This window comes from Microtus ochrogaster, linkage group LG3, assembly GCF_000317375.1.
Source record: "Microtus ochrogaster isolate Prairie Vole_2 linkage group LG3, MicOch1.0, whole genome shotgun sequence".
Lineage (NCBI taxonomy): Eukaryota > Metazoa > Chordata > Mammalia > Rodentia > Cricetidae > Microtus > Microtus ochrogaster.
The window spans coordinates 46,997,869-47,017,893 of record NC_022029.1 but is presented as its reverse complement, the minus strand read 5'-3'; the positions used below and the strand labels follow the sequence as shown (position 1 = coordinate 47,017,893).

At 40.7% G+C, this 20,025-nt stretch overlaps 1 protein-coding gene across 5 annotated transcripts in view; it reads left to right on the top strand.

Moving 5' to 3' along the window:
- Positions 1–19,716, top strand: part of Ncoa1 (nuclear receptor coactivator 1) — a 228,516-nt gene extending 208,800 nt beyond the window's left edge. Inside the window, exons 20-24 of one of the 5 annotated variants that reach the window (XM_013351391.2) lie at positions 1,473–1,647; positions 6,150–6,333; positions 13,326–13,415; positions 17,244–17,300; positions 17,388–19,716. In XM_013351391.2, coding sequence (XP_013206845.1) covers positions 1,473–1,647; positions 6,150–6,333; positions 13,326–13,415; positions 17,244–17,288 — 494 coding nt within the window. In that variant the 3' untranslated portion in view covers positions 17,289–17,300; positions 17,388–19,716. Of the gene's footprint in view, positions 1–1,472; positions 1,648–6,149; positions 6,334–13,325; positions 13,416–17,243; positions 17,301–17,384 lie in introns of all 5 variants that reach the window. The other 4 variants (XM_005360873.2, XM_013351390.2, XM_013351387.2 and 1 more) reach the window with 4 other exon arrangements.
- The last annotated feature ends 309 nt before the right edge of the window (positions 19,717–20,025 follow it).

The window sequence follows — 20,025 nt, the reverse complement described above, 5'->3', positions numbered from 1 at the left end:
GTGTGCCACCACCTCCCGGCCTCCCATTGTAATTTAAAATTTCAACATGGTTTTTTAGAAAAATTGATAACAACTTACATTATACATTCTAATGTATATAGAGACTTATAGGGACTAGAGTAACCAAAACAGTTTTGTATAGGAAAGACAAATTAGACAGCTACCTAATTTCAAAGATTTTACACACACACACACACACACAGTGATATATATCACAAGAACAGAATAAGAAGCCTAAAAATAAACTCCTATTTTATATCAGTTGCCTTTAAGATAGTTGTATGGATATTTGTTAATAAGCATGTTTCTGGTTTTAAAAAGGAAAAAACCCTAAACTGACAAATGCTATACGGAATGATTGACTCCCAAAAGTACTGTGCTAAATGAAAGAAGCCAGACACAAAAGGCCAGATGCAATATGTATGATGATATCCCTACGAAGTCTACAGATTTAGCTCCATTGGAAGAATGCTTGTCTATATTGCAGCAGCCCTGGGTTTCATATTTATATGGTTGCATACACACTTACAATCTCAGCAATTCAAAAGGTAGAAACAAGAAAGCCAGAAGTTCAAGGTCATCCTTAACTCTGTAGCAAGTTCCAAGGCAAGCCTGGAATTCTTCAGACCTTGTCTCAAAAACAAACAAAAACCGGTTTATATAGAGACACAAGGCAGATCACTGTTTGCATGAGAGCGGGAATTATCCATTACAGACACAGGGAAATCAGGTGTGATGCAGATGCCTAAACTGCTCTGTGGTAATGGTTGCACAACTCTGTACATTCACTAGCGTCATTGAATTTTGTATATCCCATGGTGACATTTGTGTTTATAAATAAAGCTTTTTTAAAGAGGGAAAGGGAAGCAGAGCACACAAGCCTAGAAAGGAGTGGCCAGTGGCTTTCTGATGGTTTGTCCTTTTACAAGTAGGTTTTTCTCGCCTGATTATTTTCCTATCTCATATTATTTTTATTAGACAAGTAATCTACTATGTATATTTATTCTTTTTTCATTTGAAAATTTTTATTAGCACAAAAAGAACAGAAAGAGATCAAATATAGCCCTGCTGTACAAATCAATATCTCAGCAACTAAAAACCCTTCTTCCAAACTTTGTGTTTATTTATCTACTTGTACTAGGATTTCCTAATATATTTTAAAAGACCACTTTTCCTTAATTTTTCCTCTTTTAAAGAAGGTTTTTTTTTTTTTTTTTGGATTTTCAAGACCGAGTTTCCCTGTAGTTTTTGGTGCCTGTCCTGGAACTAGCTGTTTTAGACCAGGCTGGCCTCAAACTCACAGAGATAGCCTGCCTCTGCCTCCAAGGTGCTGGGATTAAAGGCGTGCGCCATCACCACCCAGCCAAAGAAGGCATTTCTAAATAAATTGTAGCAGGTACTTTTTATTATTACCTTATTATGTTGATATATACATAGTGTATTTACATCGATTAATATGTGTTAATTTTCAGGACTGGTTCCCCAAGGTGAGGCCAACTTTGCCCCATCTCTAAGCCCTGGGAGTTCCATGGTGCCGATGCCAATCCCTCCTCCTCAGAGCTCTCTGCTCCAACAAACTCCACCCGCTTCTGGGTACCAGTCACCAGACATGAAGGCCTGGCAGCAAGGAACAATGGGAAACAACAAGTAAGGGAATAGTTTTTCTGTTTGAGCATCCCTGGCGTTCTGCCGCTCATAAGAGAAGCCATACTTCTTGAGGTGACTGTATGTTCACAATCCAGTGATGTGCTGGAAAGAAGCGAGTTTTGTTATCAGTAAAGGAAAATGGGACTGTCAAATGCTTGAATATCAACTCATCATTTAGGTCAATTTGTGTATTTACAGTATGAGGATCTAGTGGCCTCTGGCCTTTTTACCCTAGTCCTTACACACCTGAAGGATGTGGCCCACACTTTCCTAGGACAGATGTACAAGTAGATACATTTTTGTCAAAGGGAATATATTTTATTATCTCATTAGGTACAGAAAAAAATCAAACTTGATATCCACAATCAGTTCTCCATAAACTATGATTGTAAGAAAATTGTTTTATTGAAAATAGAGTAGAAAATTTCTTAAAGCCACACTAGTAAAATTCTGGCATTCACTTGAGCAGAGGGCCTCATAACCTCACTCTCCTCAGAGTATTGAAAAATCTCATATGGCAACCATCATTCTCGAGGCTTCCTGAGCTACTCTGCCTCACCTCTTCGTGCATGTCTGGATTTTTAGTGGCCTCATCTTACCCGTTTAGCTTATAAAATTACCTCACTAAAGTTTTTTTTTTTAATTCTGAACTTTTCACACATCACTTGATTTTATAAGGATTTTAATTTGGTTGTGTCTTGGTTCTGATGACAGGGAAGCCATTTAGTCTGACAACATAATAAGTAAGGCAGTTAAAGTTGAAAACATAAAACCATAGTCTCTTAAAGTTCACGGAAAGGTGAGAGAGGAAATCTTTTGTAAAAGAACTGTGTGGCTCACAGTAAAGGCTGTGTATAAATTGGATGGGAGTGGAGCCATCTCTGAAACATGCAAGAAGAATTTAGCCTCCTAATGTGTTCTAATCCCAACTTCCTAAACTCTCTTGTGATTCCCTGTCCCTCATTCTAACTGCTCCCTTCTATGCATACAGCTACTTTGTCCAGCTCTCTGTCTGGTGCACACAACAACTCTCTAATGAAACTTAGTGACGGCTGCTCCATACTGCAGGCATCTCTGTATTTAATTTAAATATATTGGTGGCTAGCAGTATAGCTCAGCAGTAGAGTTCTTGCTTAGACATATATAAGGTAGATTTCCTAGAAACAGAAAGAAAGGACAGAGAGTGGGGAGGAAGTGAAGAAAGAGAAGAGAGAATGAAAAACGAACGATTGGGAAAAGTTATGCTGACAGGTTCTAACCTGTTCCTCTGTTCCACCTTACAGTTTAATTCTTTAAAAGAGTGTGCTCTGTTCACCTCTTCTCCTCCCACGCCCTGTCGAGCCAGTCAGGCACATCTTACCACTACACCAAAATGTTCTTGCCAAGGTAGTTGGTGTCTTCCATATTGTCAGTGGCATTTGACGATGTACTTTCTTCTTCTTTTTTTTTTTTTTGTAAAGTTCTTTTCTTCTTTTGGATTTTGGAAGAACATCTCTCCTGCTCTCTCACTCTTGGTGACTTTCCTCCTAATCTTCTCTCGCTGGAGGCCATCATTTGCTAGGTCATTTTCTTGGCCTCCATCATGCAAGCCCAGGAATTCATCCTAGACCTCTTTCTCATAACTACTGTGTTCCCTTGGTTGTAACATCCAACTTTTTTTTTTTAACTCGCTCTGTAGACCAGGCTGATATCAAACTATCCACCTGTCTCTGCCTCCCTAGTGTTGAGATTAATGGTGTGTACCACCACTGCCTGGCATAACATCTGATCTAAAGGCAAGCGTTGTGACAAACCTGTGATCTCAGTACTTGGGAAGTAGAGACAGAAGGATTGGAGTTCAGGTTGTCATTCATTGCCTAGAGAGTACAAGGCCAACAAGAGCTGCATGATACCCTGCCGCTAAAAAACCATGAGTGTTGAGGCTAGAGGAATCGCTGTCTGGCTGTCTGTTGCAGAGTGAGTGGGTTGCTTGTTTGTCCCGACCACCCAACTAGCTTAGCCCTGAAATAACCACACAGAAATTGTATTCATTAAAACACTGCTTAGCCCATTAGCTCTAGTTTCTTATTGGCTAACTCTTACATCTTAATTTAGCCCATTTCTATTAATCTGTATATGGCCACGTGGCAGTGGCTTACCGGGAAAGATTCAGCATGTCTATCTCTGGTGGCTCCATGGTGTCTCCCTCCTATTCTGTCTTTCTTCCTCCCAGCATTCACTTCTGTCTTCCCCACCTACCAAAGTTCTGCCCTATCAACTAGGCCAAGGCAGTTTCTTTATTTCATTATCCAATGAAAGCAACACATGGTCAGAAGGACCTCCTACACCAGCTGTCAGTAAAGTTCTTGCCTTACAAACACAAGGACCCAAGGTTGAACTCCAGAAACCATATAAAAATGCTGGGCATAGTGGCACATTTTCATAACCCAAGACTGGAGGATCCCTGGAGCTCCCGGAACAGCTATGCTAGTCTAACTAGTGAGCTTCAGGCCAAAGGAAGTTAGATAATAATCCAGAAGAGGACACCTAGCTAACCTGAGTCCTCCACACGACCTATGTTTGTGTTCTCAGTCACCCTATCTCTCTCTCCTTCTAGTCTTACTGTGGCAAGTGTCTATATGCTTATATTTATTACAGTCAAATTTTAATGTGCCCTGAATACCATACTGCATGTCCACCTGCCTGACATCTACACTTAGAAATCTAAAGATATCATAAGCCTAACATGACAAAGCTGATATTCTTCCTAAAACCTGTTATTCTGTTTTTCTTTGTCTTAATACATGACAACTCCATTCTTCTAGTTGTCCAGAAGAAAAATGTTTCTGTTTTCCACATCTCACATCAAATAAATCAACAAATTATATCATTGCTCCACTTAACTATTGCATTTAACATACTATAAGGCAAAATACCATCACTTTTTTCTTGAGACAAAAGACAGATGCCTCCTGTCTCAGCTATAGCCAGAGTTCCAAGACAAGATGTCAGAACTCTAATAGTTACAACAAACGTATGTGTCCTGGAACAGGACTGTGTCTCAGTGTAACACTTTGCTGTGTGGAAAGTTCCAATGCTCAGGACTAATGGAAAAGCCACATCCTGTTGTTGTTTCTTATTGTGTCTTAGTCTTACTTAAACAAGGACCTCTTTGGTTGTTTCTAACCTATGGCATCTTTGGGAACCACTCAAGACTAGTGTCTTTATCTTTCTCTTTCTTTCCTGTGTTTAAGGGTTGACAGATAAGTAGTGCTCTCTAAGTAAACAGTGATCTTTGCCATGAGGTGGACAGGAGTGCAAGGTGCATGAAAATTGAACTTGAGGTGCCAGTGAGCCTAGCTGACCTAGAACAGAGATTAAGACCACAGGGGGTCCTATCTTCTTCCTTTGATGGAAGAAAGTAAAATGGAATTAAGAACATCTAAAAACATAAAGTATAGTTTCAAGTGTAAATGGAAAGAAAATTAAGCCCTAAGCCTTTTTCAGTTTAACTGCAGTATCACTGCAGTGCTTAGCACTTACGTGTGTGTTAACTTACAGTGTCACTCCCCACAGAGATGACTTGTGTACCAATTGACAGACGAACACTAAGGCGAATGTTCTCGTCAGAAAGCAAACAAAGATTAATAATGTATTTAGTACCTTTAGTTGTGGGAACACTGCCTAACAAGCATGCGTACTGTGCAGACATTAAAGGTTCATAGATCCATTATTGACTGGTCCTGAGGCATATAATTTGCAGTGTTTCATAATTAACTTGGGGAGGAAATTGCTACTTTTCTTCAGACATGATGAATAGACTTTTTTTGGCTTGTTGATTTCAGTGTGATTACCTTAATGGACTGAAGCTATAAATGTCATGGTGTCCTACTTACCACTGAAGAGCTAAGGAATAAATAAGTAACAGTGGGGAAGTTATTCTGGGAATCAGTTTCACCAGAAATAACAATTGAGTAATAATCAAAATATTTGGTATTTTTAGATCTCATAAAAGACAAGTTTTACACTATTTTCTTTTAGAAGTATACATTTGTGTCATTGAGAATTTTCAAGTTTTAATATAAAGTTCCAATTTGAATTTATTTGGAATTTATTCAAAATTCTTTTAACTACTAAAACACTTATCTTAAATTTGAAATCTTTGGAATAGCAACAACACAGAACCTGACCATGAAGAAGGAAAGAAGTCAGTAAAATAAGCCATCTGGAAGACATAGCAGCCCTTCTATGTAGCTTCCTAGAAAAGATCTTAAATTTATCTGTATTCATCTCTGAGGAAAGAACTCAACATGAGCCCTCTTTATTATTAAACCCATTTGGACAGAATTCAGAATATACCTGAATTATGGTCTATTTAATTATATAAGATAGAAGAACTTCACACATATTTAAAAATACAAAATATTTTATTTGGAATTCTATCTAGTGAAAAAAAAATCCAGTCTCATTAACCCCATGTTCTTGAACAGTACATGTAATCTGAATTATTTTTGAGTTAACAGTGTGTTCAGTCAAGCTGTCCAGAACCAGCCTGCACCTGCACAGCCAGGAGTGTACAACAACATGAGCATCACCGTATCCATGGCAGGTGGAAATGCGAATGTTCAGAACATGAATCCAATGATGGGCCAGATGCAGATGAGCTCTTTGCAGATGCCAGGGATGACTACTGTGTGCTCTGAGCAGGTAAGCAGCATGGTTGGCACCCTTGCTACACACACCACTCACGGTGGTTAGCACCCAAGGAGAGTCAGGTGTGCCGGTGATTACCAGCAGAACTGTGCTTCTTCTCACCAGTACTTTTCCTTCACAGATAGAAAGGATGCTCAGTGCTTAGACATGGCTGGTCTGCCAGAGGACCAGGACTTGATTCCCAGCACCCATATGGTGACTCACAACCATCTGTAACTCCATTTCCAAGGGATCTGACACCCTCCTCTAGCCTCTACATGTATGTGGTGCATAGACATACATATAAGCAAAACACCCATACACATAAAAATTAAAAAATAAGATATAGTGGACAGAGGAATGGCTCAATGGGTAAAGGTGCTTGCTGGCCAGCTCTGACTACCTAAGTTCAATCCCTGGGACCCCCGGGTACACACATGGTAGGAGAGAAATGATTCAGGCAAGTTGTCCTCTGACCCCTCCCCTCCACAATACACAAACTTTGATAAAATTTATAAGGTAGATTTTAGTCTCTCAAGATTGTAGTATTTTCACTTATTGTAAAGAGGTTCATTGGTTCAAAATACCCCCCTGTATATTCTGAATACATTTTCTTTTATTCAATGCAACATTTTAATTTCTTGAGAATTTTGTATAATTTATTTTGATTATATTCACCCTCTACCTCCCTCCCCGCCCAACTTGTGCTGAACCACATACTTCTGATGTGGGACCCTCTAGAAGAGTTTGGTCCACCTACCAGAGGTCAAACTGTTTAAAAAAAAACAAACTGTTTCTCCCTCCCCATAGGACATCAGCTATCAATAGGTCTTCAGTTAGGGGAGGGGGCTTAGGAGCTAGAATGCTAGAGTGTTTCCCACCTTCATCTTGTATATGAGCACAGTGGGTTTTCCTGTCAGGAGCCCTTCCCAACCTCTGGCTTTTAGTCTTTCCCCCTCTTCTTCGGAGCCTCGAGGCCAGGGAGGTTACTATTGGTTAATTAATAAAGAAACTGCTTGGCCTTTGATTGGCCAGCCCTTAGGTTGGTGGAGTAGACAGAACAGGATTCTGGGAGAAAGAAGCCGAGTCAGGCAGTTGCCATGACTCTCCTCTCTGAGATGGATGCCCGTTAGACTCGTCCCAGTAAGCCACACTCAAGTGGCAATACGGATATTAGAAATGGGTTAGATCAATATGTAAGAACTAGCCAATAAGAAGGTTATAACTAATGGGCCAGGCAGTGTTTAAAAGAATACAGTTTCTGTGTAATTATTTTGGGGCATAAGCTAGCCAGGCGGCCGGGAGCTGGGGCAGCAGGGAAGCGGCCCGCAGCTCCATACAACAGAGCAGGTTACCACTCCACTGACACTATTCTCTGAACAACTTTTCTTTGTTATGCAAAAAGATAGCTCCATGGAACATATATATTAAATTGTTGGCAATGAATCCATCAAATAATAGAACAACTACATAAGAGGTAAACCTCTAGAGCTGAGTATGATACACGCCATTAATCCCAGCATTCATAATTAGAGGTTGATGGATCTCTGTGAACTTGACACCAGCCTGGTCTACATAGTAAGTTCTCTAGAGCTCTGTCAGAGAGAGAGAGAGAGAGAGAGAGAGAGAGAGAGAGAGAGAGAGAGAGAGAGAGAGAGAACTCCTGTAGGACTATTTATGTATTCATGCATGTCTGATGAAGTAGTATGTACACTTATTAGCAAGTGTTTAAAAGGAAAGGGGCCTGGCCTGGTCAGGAAAGTTGTTGTGGAGAACTTGCCTTTAAAAAAAGAAAACAAACAAACAGAGCTGAAGCAAGCCTGATATCCTGGTCAGCAGGGGAGAATGAATATGAATATTGAAAAGCCAGATGTAGTGACACACACTTATAATCCCAGAATTCAAGAGGCTGAGGCAGAAGGATTGCCAGGAGCTCAAGGCTAGCCTGATCTACATAGCAAGTACCAGGCTGGCTAGGGCTACACAAGCAAGACCCTGTCACCAAAAAAACAAAACAAAAATGTTTAAATAAAAATCAAGAGGCCGGACGGTGGTGGCGCACGCCTTTAATCCCAGCACTCGGGAGGCAGAGGCAGGCGGATCTCTGTGAGTTCGAGACCAGCCTGGTCTACAAGAGCTAGTTCCAGGACAGGCTCCAAAACCACAGAGAAACCCTGTCTCGAAAAACCATAAAAAAAAAAATCAAGAAAGAATAAGAATTTAGGGCTAGGGTAGAATGTGTGCCTAACATATGAGAGTCTGGAATCAGTCCCCAGCAAAGCCAGAGCAAAACAGGAGGAGACAATGTGGATTAAAAAGAATATTCAGGATTGGTTAGTAAAGTAAAACCTAGGCAGAAATAGAGGGTAAACGGCTAATGAACATTACTGGGATATTTCTATTACAATTAGGGCAGAATTTATGTGATAGGCCTCTTGTCGGATAATGTATGCTAGCCACACATTTGGAGTTCGTTCTTGAGCCTCCTGCACATTTCTAGGTGACAGTGATTAAACTGATAAAACTCACTGCCTAGAGTGAGTACTTACATCATTCATATTAGCCACCACAAAGTAGATTATGAACTAAAGTGTTGGCATGAAGCCTTTGCTTACAGAAAGTTATATTTAAATATAACATATATATGTACATATATATATATATATGTACTAGCTATCTTTTATATAGATTTCCTTTTTTAAAATCCCTGTTTCCTAGGAATTATATAGTAAACCTAAGGAAACAGAACCCAATAATTTAATGATCTATATCATTTTGTTTATTCATTTTGAGATAAGGCCCAGGCTAGCCTACATCTGACTATGTGAATTAGGATGACTGAACTCCTGCTCCCCTTCCTGTACCTCCCAATACTGGTTGCTTCCATATCCAGCTTGTGGTCTGTATCTTGTAGCAAAATAAAGGCACAAAATTGACTTATTTTTATCTTTATTACTATTCAGTTATGAGTATCATTCACTGTATCTATTAGAGTAAAACAAAATATAATGAATTTTTTGGTGTTTTTGTTTTTTAAGACAAGGTGTCTCTGTGTAGCCAAGATTGTCTTGGAACTCATTCTGTGAACCAGTCTGGACTCAAAGTCACAGAGATCTGCCTGCCTCTGCCTTCTTAGTACTGGTATTAAAGTACTGGTGCCACCTCTGCCCAACCAAAATAAAATGAATTGGGTAAAAATATTATATTTACCAGGTGCTCCTTATATAGTTGGGTCTTGCCTTTTTGTTCAATTCAACAGTTTTTGCCTTTTAATTATACTGGTTAGTCCATGTATGTTTACTGTGGTTATTGATATCACTGAATTGCTTTGTTTTGTTTTTTTGAGACAAGGTCTCACTATATAGCCTTGCCAGGCCTAGAACTCACTATGTAAGCCAACCTGGTATTGAACTCGTAGAGATCCACCTGTCTCTGCCTCTGGGTTAAAGGCTTATACCACTGTGCCCCATTGTATGGTTGGGCTTAAATAGCCCATCTGACTTACTTTTGCTTTGTCCTCTTTTTGCCTTTTTATATGTATGATATCATATATAGTATAAGAATCTTGCAGCTGTGTATTTCCATATTCCTTTCCTATGCTATGTATCATTTATGTTGTATCTACATACATTCTATATGCCTCACTACGTTGTTGGTATTTTTCTTCAGACAGCAACCTGTTTTTTTGGATTTTCAAGACAGGGTTTCTCCGTAGCTTTTGGTTCCTGTCCCGGAACTAGCTCTTGTAGTCCAGGCTGGCCTTGAACTCACAGAGATCCGCCCACCTCTGCCTCCCCAGTGCTGACAGCAACTGTTTTTTTTTTTTCAGCAACTGTTTTTAAATTGTAAGTATTTTTCTGTATTTGCCCACGTAGTTATGAGGTTCCATTTTCTTTGTTCTTTGTGTAATTCCAGTTTACATCTGGTAAAATTCCCTTCTTCCTACAGTGTTTATCCTGGTGCAGCTCAGCTGCTGATGCTTTTGACTTTCTATGTCTAAAAAGGTCTTTGTTTCTGCTTTATGTTTGGAAGTACTCTCCCTGAGTCCCAGTGTCTTTATAAATTCTGATGAGGGCTTTGTCTCCACTGTCATTTTATTCTCTTGGTAATGGAGTTTAAGTAATTTGATTGTTATATGCTTTTCTTTGTTTCTTATTCTTGGGGCTTATTTTGATTCTTGGTCCATGAATTTTCATCAAATTTAGGAAATGTGAGTCATTCTTAAATTATTTTTTATTTGACACTAACCCTCCCCTCCAGTCACACTTGTAACCGTTATCTGAAGGTGTCCCAGCATTCACTGATACCCTGGGGCAGAAGGTAGGGGTTGATTTTAGCCTGCAGTTCAGTCACACACACACACACACACACACACACACACACACACACACACACACACACACACACGGTGGGTGGGTCATATATCCCAGGCTGACCTCAGTCTCACTACTCAGCAAGGATGACCTTGAACTTCTAATCTTCGTGCCTCTTCAAATATTATGATTACAGGCATGTGCCACCACATCTGATTTTTTTTTTATGCAGTGCTGGGTATTGAATCCAAGGATCATGTACACTAGCAAGCACTCCTTCATCTGAGCTACATCTCCAGGCCACTGTGTGTTCATTTTAAATACTTCCTACTTCCATAGCTTAAGGTTCACTAATTTTTTTCATTGTCTAACATGTTAATTTTGTCCATTGTGGTTTTTATCTCAGACATTTCAATATCTAGATGTTATATGTGAATCTTTTTACTATTTCAGATTGCTGGCATGTCTTTCATCCTTCCTCTGCTTTTTAAGTTGTTGGATCAGCTCTATCCCACTTGTATATAGGTTCTGAGGATCTAACTCAGTCATCAGGCTTGTGCAGCAAGCGCTTTACCTGTTGAGTCATCTTGTTGTTAGATGTGTTCTATGAACAACTGAGTCATCTCGTTGTTACGTGTGTTCTATGAACAACTGAGTCATCTCGCCAGCTCTCTTTCTTTCTTGAGTGAGCCAGGTTTTTAATTTGTTCATTTCTTGATTGCAAAGGATTCTTCAGTTACATCCTTGCGTAAGATTCTTTGCCACAAGCCTTAACCACTGTACAACTACAGCAACCATTTTCCAGGGTTTCCCCTCAATCATTTTGCAGATGCTTACCTGATAGGGGTAGCTTTTTGTTGCCATCAACCTTACTTACGTTGATTTGGTGCTCAGCACAAAGGGCCTCCACCAACTTGACATATGTTGGCTCATCACAATTGGATGCACGTATACAGAGATGGGTTTGGTTCTTTTCTGAAGCTTTAGAAACTTCACAACTTATGTGTAGACCATTGTAGATGTCTTTAGCCCCTCCTGTAGTCAGTGCTAACACCCATCACACCTCTACTGGCAATGCTTCCTTGGATATGTCAGTGAGTTCTATGAGAAGCTGAATCTTGAGCACTCTGCGCCTCTACCTTTGTAGGAGTTGGTGATGGCAAAGTAAGAGCTCTTCTTGCTTCTTGAACAAAGGGAATGCACTTATTACAGTTATCTTAAATCAGTCTATCACCTAAATTGTTTGGGAATTGATTTCAGGTTCATTGGCTTTCATTTTCATTATGGCTCATAATTATGTTATTTATATGACTGGCAATTCTTCTATTGAACACAAAAGTGTGAAATTTACCATTTATATTCATTTTTTAAAATATGTTTATTTATTATGCATACAGTGTGCTGCCAGCAAGCCAGCAGAGGGCACCAGAACGCATTCCAGACTGTTGGGAGCCACCATGTGGTTGTTGGGAATTGAAGTCAGGATGTCTGGAAGAGCAGCCAGTGCTCTTAACCTCTGAGCCATTTCTCCAGCCTCTCTTACTTATATCCCTATAAGTATTTTTGGTCTTTGCTATGAGAAATTATTCGGTTCTTGGGAAGAAATTTGAGCCTTTCAGGTCTTACTCTTTATTTGATGGCACAAAAGTAGTATTCATTCTATATCCAATCTTACTTTTGTAGTAAGGATCTACTGTGTTTCCTGCTACCTCCTGAATCTGACATTTTTCCACTTTGGCTGTTGAGATGGAGACCTGTATGTTCTTCTGGAATTATCCCATGTCATTTATTCAGGCAGCTCTTTCCTCTGCATTTTGAGCCACAGACTAGAGGACCCTCAACATTTCTATACCTGTCTCTTTGCTCCTTTGACATTCTGCTCTGTGGGTTCCAGCAGCTGCTTAACTCAAGGACGCACTCTAGGGATAGAAGATTGTTACAAGAGTGAGTCATTTCCCAGATCGTAGAGATCAGTGCCCTGCGTTGCCTTCTTCTGGTATCTTAAATGCCTTTGTGTCTTACTCTGTCTAATTTTTTGGTGGATTCAGACAATGGTATAAATATGATCTTTGCTACTGATTCTTTTTTTGAGATTTATTTAATTTTTAAGTGTATGTATATTCATGTGCATGTATGCATGTGTGCATGCGTGCAGATGCATTACCCCATATAAGTACAGTTGCTAGCAGAAGCCAGAGGCATTGGATTCCCCTGAAGCTGGAGTCAGACATGGGCTGAACCATTTGTTAAGAACCAAAGTCAGACCCTCTGCAGGAGTAGCACACCACTGCTCCAGCCCTTTGTCACTGAACCTTTAACTGAGATGGTGAATCAACTTGAGTGTATGTCTGCGAGAGGAGAGAGACAAGGAAATTAAGACAGACTGAGTCAAAGATACAGAGAAAAAGAATTTACTATTTTTTCAAGTGTCAAATATTAGAATATACAGAAAAGTATATAACGCGACTTTCACAGGTGAAGACTCCAAGTAACCAGCTAAGTCAGAAACAGGGCAGCACCAGCTCCATCCTCACAGTCTTCACCACGAGGGAGCCTGTCTGACTGTCGATAACAGTGTGATAAATCTGTGAGGTTAGCAGTCCTCCGAGTACTTCTCGGTAGGTTTCTCATTGAAGATGTGGTTTGCAGCTTAAACAATTAGCTTATGATTTGGTCTTTTATTTATTTTAATAGATGAATGATCCAGCACTGAGACACACAGGCCTCTACTGCAACCAGCTCTCATCCACTGACCTTCTCAAAGCAGAAGCAGATGGAAACCAGGTCAGTAAGACAGAAAGCCTACTGCAGAACTGGCAGAGGCTCTGGATACCCGGAGGACATCACCTAGCATGTGGCTGAGAGCATAACCCTGGAAGTCTACCCTTGTCGGCTTGGCACTGTGGGGATTTTACAGACATCTCTTGAGCCTCTCTGTGACTACCAGGATGCTTGCTTACAGGGCGTTGAGAGGGTTAAATGAGATAAGCTTTGAAGGATTTAACCAGCTCTTGTGTCAGATAGTGGAGTCACATGTGACTAAACAATGCTAGAAGTCTGCAGATCAAAAAGGTCATAATCAAAGATCTCAACATAGCCAATAAATTAAGGCAAAGCAGCATCTGCTGGGTACCGCACCTCCTTAGCAGGGTGTTTCTGAGCAGCACAGATAGCAAGGTGGTCTCTTCTGTACTGGCAGAAATTTGGGCATGGGGTTAATCCACTTTGGCAACTGATTTAGTATTTAATCTTTTAATATTAGCATAGGTATCATAGTACAAGTCATAAAAATATGTATATCTTCACTGTAACATTTATGATTTGCAGGGCACTGTGCTCCCCACTGTGAGCTTTATCTCATTTAACCCTCCAGTGTAACTCTGTGGAGGCTGCAGTCCTTTCCTTCACAGATGAAGAAGTGGAACCTGAGCATCTTTAACTGTGCATTATTCACACAGCTGGGGGGGGGGGTTTCAGACCCAGATCTTCCCAGTACAAAGTCTTCTTGGGGGCCTCTTTTAACATGCAACACACAGATACATGCACAGAAATTTTCATGTCACCAAAGAAGGCCATCTACCAAGGGCATGCTATAAATAACAAAACCAAACATTCATGGAAAGAAGAAACGGGGATGGCATACAGCTCAGTGGTAGGACTCTGTCTACCTCATGGAAGGCTCTGGGCTTCATCCCAGTACTGAAAAAACAGATGAGTAAAGCTAAGATGGTTAGAGAACATTTACACAGGAGATGGACTCAGTAGGTGGGACAGTTCTCAGGCCATGTGAAGGAGAAAATAATGACAGCTGTCATGGCATTTTATTTGTATTTTAATAAATAAAGCTTGCCTGAAGATCAGAAGAGTAAAATAGCCACACTGACCAGCCTTACAAACTAGGCAGCAATAACACAGATCTTTAATCCCAGTAGCCACAATGTCACACACCTTTAATCCCAGTAGTCACACTAGCTTGCCATAGAAACCAGGCGGCAGTGATGCACACCTTTAATCCCAGAACTAGACAGGATTATAAAATGGGAGGAGACAGCCCTCACTATCAGTCTCATTCTGAGGTTTCCTGGAGGCAGGATCACCATTTTCCGACTGAGGTTGAGATAAGAACCAGTAGCTGGCTGCTTTGCTTTTCTAGTCTTCAGGTTGAACCCCAATATCTGTCTCTGAGTTTATATAAATCATGCTTCAGACAGTTGTTGGGAGCCAGAGGCAGGGGAATAGTAGTATCTTCACATAATTATAGGAAGCCAATCTATTGAGAATTTAAAAGTTTGTAATAAGAAATCAGAGGAATCAAGAGTTACAGTAGATGGCATCCAATGCCTAGATGACTTGACTACTGAGTTAAGGAACCATGCTCTGTCCTGTAGACAAAGTCATCCCTGAGGGAAACCACTGAGAACACACTAGTTTGGCTCTATCCTTGGCTGGAAGAGGTGAAGGAAGGCCTGCTGGGGACTAAGGATGGGAAAGGGGAGTCAGGAGGTTGTGTCTAGACGCTGAGCTGTAGTAAGTACATCTGAGTGCTGTGAGGTTAAAAAAAATTTAAATGGGCATTCTGTGATGGATATATGGAAGACAGTCTCATTCACTAGAAAATGGAAGTCACCCTCAGAGAGACATGTCCCAGGAGGTACAACAAACTACTTAATGGAGCACAACCAAGGTCCTAGATTCATCAGACAGTGCTTGAATTAAAGTCAACCGTGTACTGGGAACTCAGAGGGTCTAGTGCTGAGTTCTCCATCCTTTCCAGACACCTTTAGGTCCTCACGTGCCTGACTGGGCAGAGGTGGCAGTTTGAAAATCCCTTGAGATCTGGTCTCAAGCATCCTCATTTTAGGTAACAGTTCTAAGTGGATAACATGAGCTTTGGAATCTGATTTAATCCTTATAATTTTTTTATCTTTATAATTTTATGTACTTTTTTAAAATATTCTTTTTAAAGAAGCAATATTTTCTCTCTAGTTTGTTTTATGGTTCCTCTCTTTATCAAAATTGTTTTAAAATACTTAGGGAAGAAAAACCACCTTAGGTGTTTTCCACCCCAATATTTCATACTTAGAAACAAATAAGCATACAATTTTCTGTGTTGATTTTAAAAACTCAGTGCCTAAAAAGCATCATTGTTTGTGCTCACATGAAGGCCAGTGGCTCAATCTTCTTTTCATTGTAGCCCATCATAACAAGGTATCTCTTGGTATCCCCTCATTTCTGTGTTTGCCAAATAGAAACTGGACCGTGAGTTAGCTAGAACTATAGAGATTGGTACACAGAGAAGAAGGACTACAAAGGAGTCCCAGGGTCCAGCTGTGGGAGGCCAGACAGGAGAGAGAAAGGGACACAGAGTAAAGAAGCAGGAAGTGGGCTGGGAGGCTGCTGAGAGAAAAGAAGGCCCCTGGGTCTCGAGGAAGAAAGAAGATAGGAATGGTAGCTGCAGAGCACACCATGAGAAGAACACGGGACCAAAGATGGTGTGTGGTAGATTCATGAGCAGGAACTCAAACAAGGAGTCCTGGGAGCACAGCAGAGCCAGGGGCAGTCTGCCGAGAACCTGGTGAAAGAGGACCAGAAGAGGAAGAATGCTAGCCTGACTAACTGAAGGTTCCCAGGGCTGTCTTCTTCCCAGAGAGGGAGTGGAGTGGGCAAGCAAAAGGATTAAGAATAAGCGACCACAGGCCAGCCTGACACAGAAACTTGACGGTTGGGACATTGGCCATTTGCCCAATGAAGGTAATGGAAAACAGCTTGTATTCCGCAGAGGATAGAAAATTTTTCAGAAAAGCTAGAGATAAATGACCAAAAAGAAAAAAAAAAAGATATCACTAGCTTAAATCCTTTACAATCTATTAAACATGAAGCACATTTGCCAAAATTCATAGTCACCTTAGAAAGCATTTCTATTCCTCCTCAGAAGCATTCGGAAGTGTGGCCTTCTAATCAGTTCTATAGACAATGTTTAATAAGGCTAGTGGGGAGGACTACTACCTGGCTTTGCCTTCCAACAGCAGATGCCAGAACTATGCAGCTTTAGACATTTTTAAGGAATACATTCATTACCACTGGAAGTAACGGGGAAATTCATAGTGTTCTCAGCTAATGTTTATTGTTATTTTTAGCTCGCATGTTTAAGGAAATTGTCTATGAGGGGAAAACCAAAAACAAACTTTCTCTGCTAATATTTGTTGTAAATATGAAGCCACTATGTGAAGGAGCTATATACAGTTTACTATACTAGTCATCTGGATGATGCCAGCGGTGCCAGTGTTGGTGCAAAGTGTGATGGTTTTATTTTGCTAATACTAGGTTAAAGCTTTTATTTCTCAGTGACATAAAAAAGGTCTTTTTCTACTAAAGTCATCCATAGAATGATTTTGAACTAGTTTTCCAATTACCATGTTATTTTTTAAAGCCACTGCTGTATCCACAAACTCTAAACTGGGTTTTCCCCAGCCTTGGTAATACTAGAGAACACACACTGAGTGTAGATGGCAACCCTGTAGGAGGCGTGACCGTTCCAGTTTTGGTTTTATTTTTAAGTGTGAACTTTCCAGAACCCTGAGCAAAATGAGTGCAGCGATTTTCTTTTTGTAGGACAAGAAGACAGAAGAGTTCTTCTCTGTGGTGACTACAGACTAGAGGAATGCTCTAGTGAGTTCCCACTTCAAGTAGTACCACTCATAAGCCGGGGGGGCAAGCCCTTCTGTCTAAACACATCTTTTATCTGTGTTCCAGCAGGTGCAACAGGTTCAGGTGTTTGCTGACGTCCAGTGTACAGTGAATCTGGTAGGCGGGGACCCTTACCTGAACCAGCCTGGTCCACTGGGAACTCAAAAACCCACATCAGGACCACAGACCCCCCAGGCCCAGCAGAAGAGCCTCCTTCAGCAGCTACTGACTGAATAACCACTTTTAAAGGAATGTGAAGTTTAAATAATAGACATGCAGAGATATACAAATATATTATATATTTTTCTGAGATTTTTGATATCTCAATCTGCAGCCATTCTTCAGGTCATAGCATTTGGAGCAAAAAATAAATAAATAAAAATTTTAAAAAAAAGTTCATTTTTGCTGGGAGATTGAGAGATGGTTTTACTTTCTTTGTAAAGGCCTTGGATATTGAAAAGAATAACAAGGCAGAACAGTTGGACAATCTTATTTCTTGAGCCAAAAGTTAATTATTCTTATTTTTATAATCAGTCATTGGCTTCTTTTCTGGATGAAGGCTTTTGGAGGGAAACCAAAATAACAAGTTCCAAGGGGAGATGAAGCCCTGCCTCACCGGCTCAACCCTGTCCCTGCCCTGGAAGAAGAGCCCATGGGGCTTTGCCTGTCTGTCCACCAGAGGCTGTCAAGTTCCTCCCACCAACAGCCACCCCTCCCCGACCCCAGGCAGCTCGTGTGTACAATCAGCTTCTCCAAGCAACTCTGTCTGTTGGCATCAAGAGAATATTTTGCTTCTACATATGCACCCCTTCTCCTTTTTATAAAGATGGATTGAAACCAAGATGCCTCCAGGAAAGAGGATGAAACGAGTATATTCACTGAGGAATCCAAAAAATGCAGTTTGGGGGAAAATGCAATAATTTTTGTTGAGATGGGTGAAAGACAAGAACCGAGTTCTATCAATTATTGTAGATAAAATTTTCTGATTAAGTCTGCGGGGGAAAGCAGCCTGTTCTTTCTGCTTTTACTATGTTAACAGCGAGGTAGCTAAAGTTATTTAAAATAAAATTAAATTTATGATCCGAGTAGCTTATTTTTTCCTTAAATCTCACTGTAAATATATTTTGATTTCTTGTAGAAATTGATTTTGTTCTGTTTAATTTTATGCTTTGATCATATTGGTTTTTTTTTAAATTTGTGTGTGAAGTATAATGTTGGTTGATTACAATTACACTTGGCTAGTAATTTCATTATCCCAGTGACTGTGAAGCCATGTATGGATTTACTTTGGGACTCACCAAAGTGGCAGTGCCAGAAGGAGCTATTCTAGCTGAGCTAGGGCAGACCACCCCAGGGTGTCGCAGGCCGTTTGTAGGAAGGGAAATCAGAGCTCGCTCAAAGCAAATCTGCTTTTTCTGTCTCAGAATGACTTTGGGAATTTGAATTTCCATCAGTGCAAATACAAGTTTCTCTATTCTGCTCTGAGGCTAATTGGTACCATGTTTTCCCGTTGTCTTGTTACTCTGCCACATCCCGTCTCACCCTGGCCCCGAGAAAGGGGCCAGCGAACTGACTCTAGTGCTAGAAGTTCTGCCACAGGCAGGAGAGCTTGAGCAAGGTGTCGCCAGAGAGGCCAAGGGAGCCCTCCAGCACTAACCTTGATCTGCATCCGTGGGCCTGCTGACGACAATACTGACCTTCTGCACCAGCTCCCTCTGCTCACAGAACAGAGGAAAGGCCATAAGAACCAATGCAGATGAGGAGCATGGACTCAAGACTTCAAGGAAGAAGCCATTTCCCCAGGTCCTTCCTTCTGCATCTCACCACCCCTAATTTCAAATAACTCCATTGAACAGCATCTATTCAGAAACTACAGCATTTTGAAAATGGTGGAAGGGCTCGTGTGGTAGCAACTATGAAACAGAAATAGGACCCTCAGTTGCAAACATTATCTTTTTTTAGTTTTCCAGAAAATGCATCCCTGATCTCATTCATTTCCAGCTTGAAAGCCCAGCCATATTACTCTAGTTCCTCCCAAACTGCTCTAGGAGGTCGTTTCCATTTTGTTTGTGATAAGCGTGCAGACTTCAGGAAGTTAACCTCTAACTTCAGCATTCCAGATGAAGTTTCCTGACTCAGTGCTTTTGCATCAGGACCTAGAAGAGAAAAGCAGTAAGGAAAATTGGAGATGCTAACGTCCTCCCCCATCCCCACTGCACCTTAAAGTATGCATGTCACCTTCGAGGTTTTATAATTGCACTGTTTGTTTTATGTATGTACAGATTAAAATTATTGCTACATTTGAGGAAAATAAAATTGCTTGCTTCTATGTAATTCCTGTCATTCCACAGGAAATTGACTTTTCCAGCTACTGAATAGAATTTGTTTAACAACCTCATGAGCTGCCTCTTCATTTATGCAGGGGTGGGGTGGGGGGCAATGACTCTAGAAAAATTGCCAAAGCCCAGATGACTTCCAATACTAAAGGTTAGTAAAAAGAAAGGATCGCTATGGCCCAAAATCCCTAAAGTCTCTCTAATAGAAGCCTTTCCTGTAAAGCAGTGATTAGGGGCTTTGAGGAAATGCCAACTTAGTTGGGCCATTTGTCTGAAACATAGACTCTATTGTGTCTGAGGCTAGGATACTGTCCGGGCAACTCTAAAGAACCACGGGATAGCATGCCTCTCTCAATGCGCTGAGACAGGTG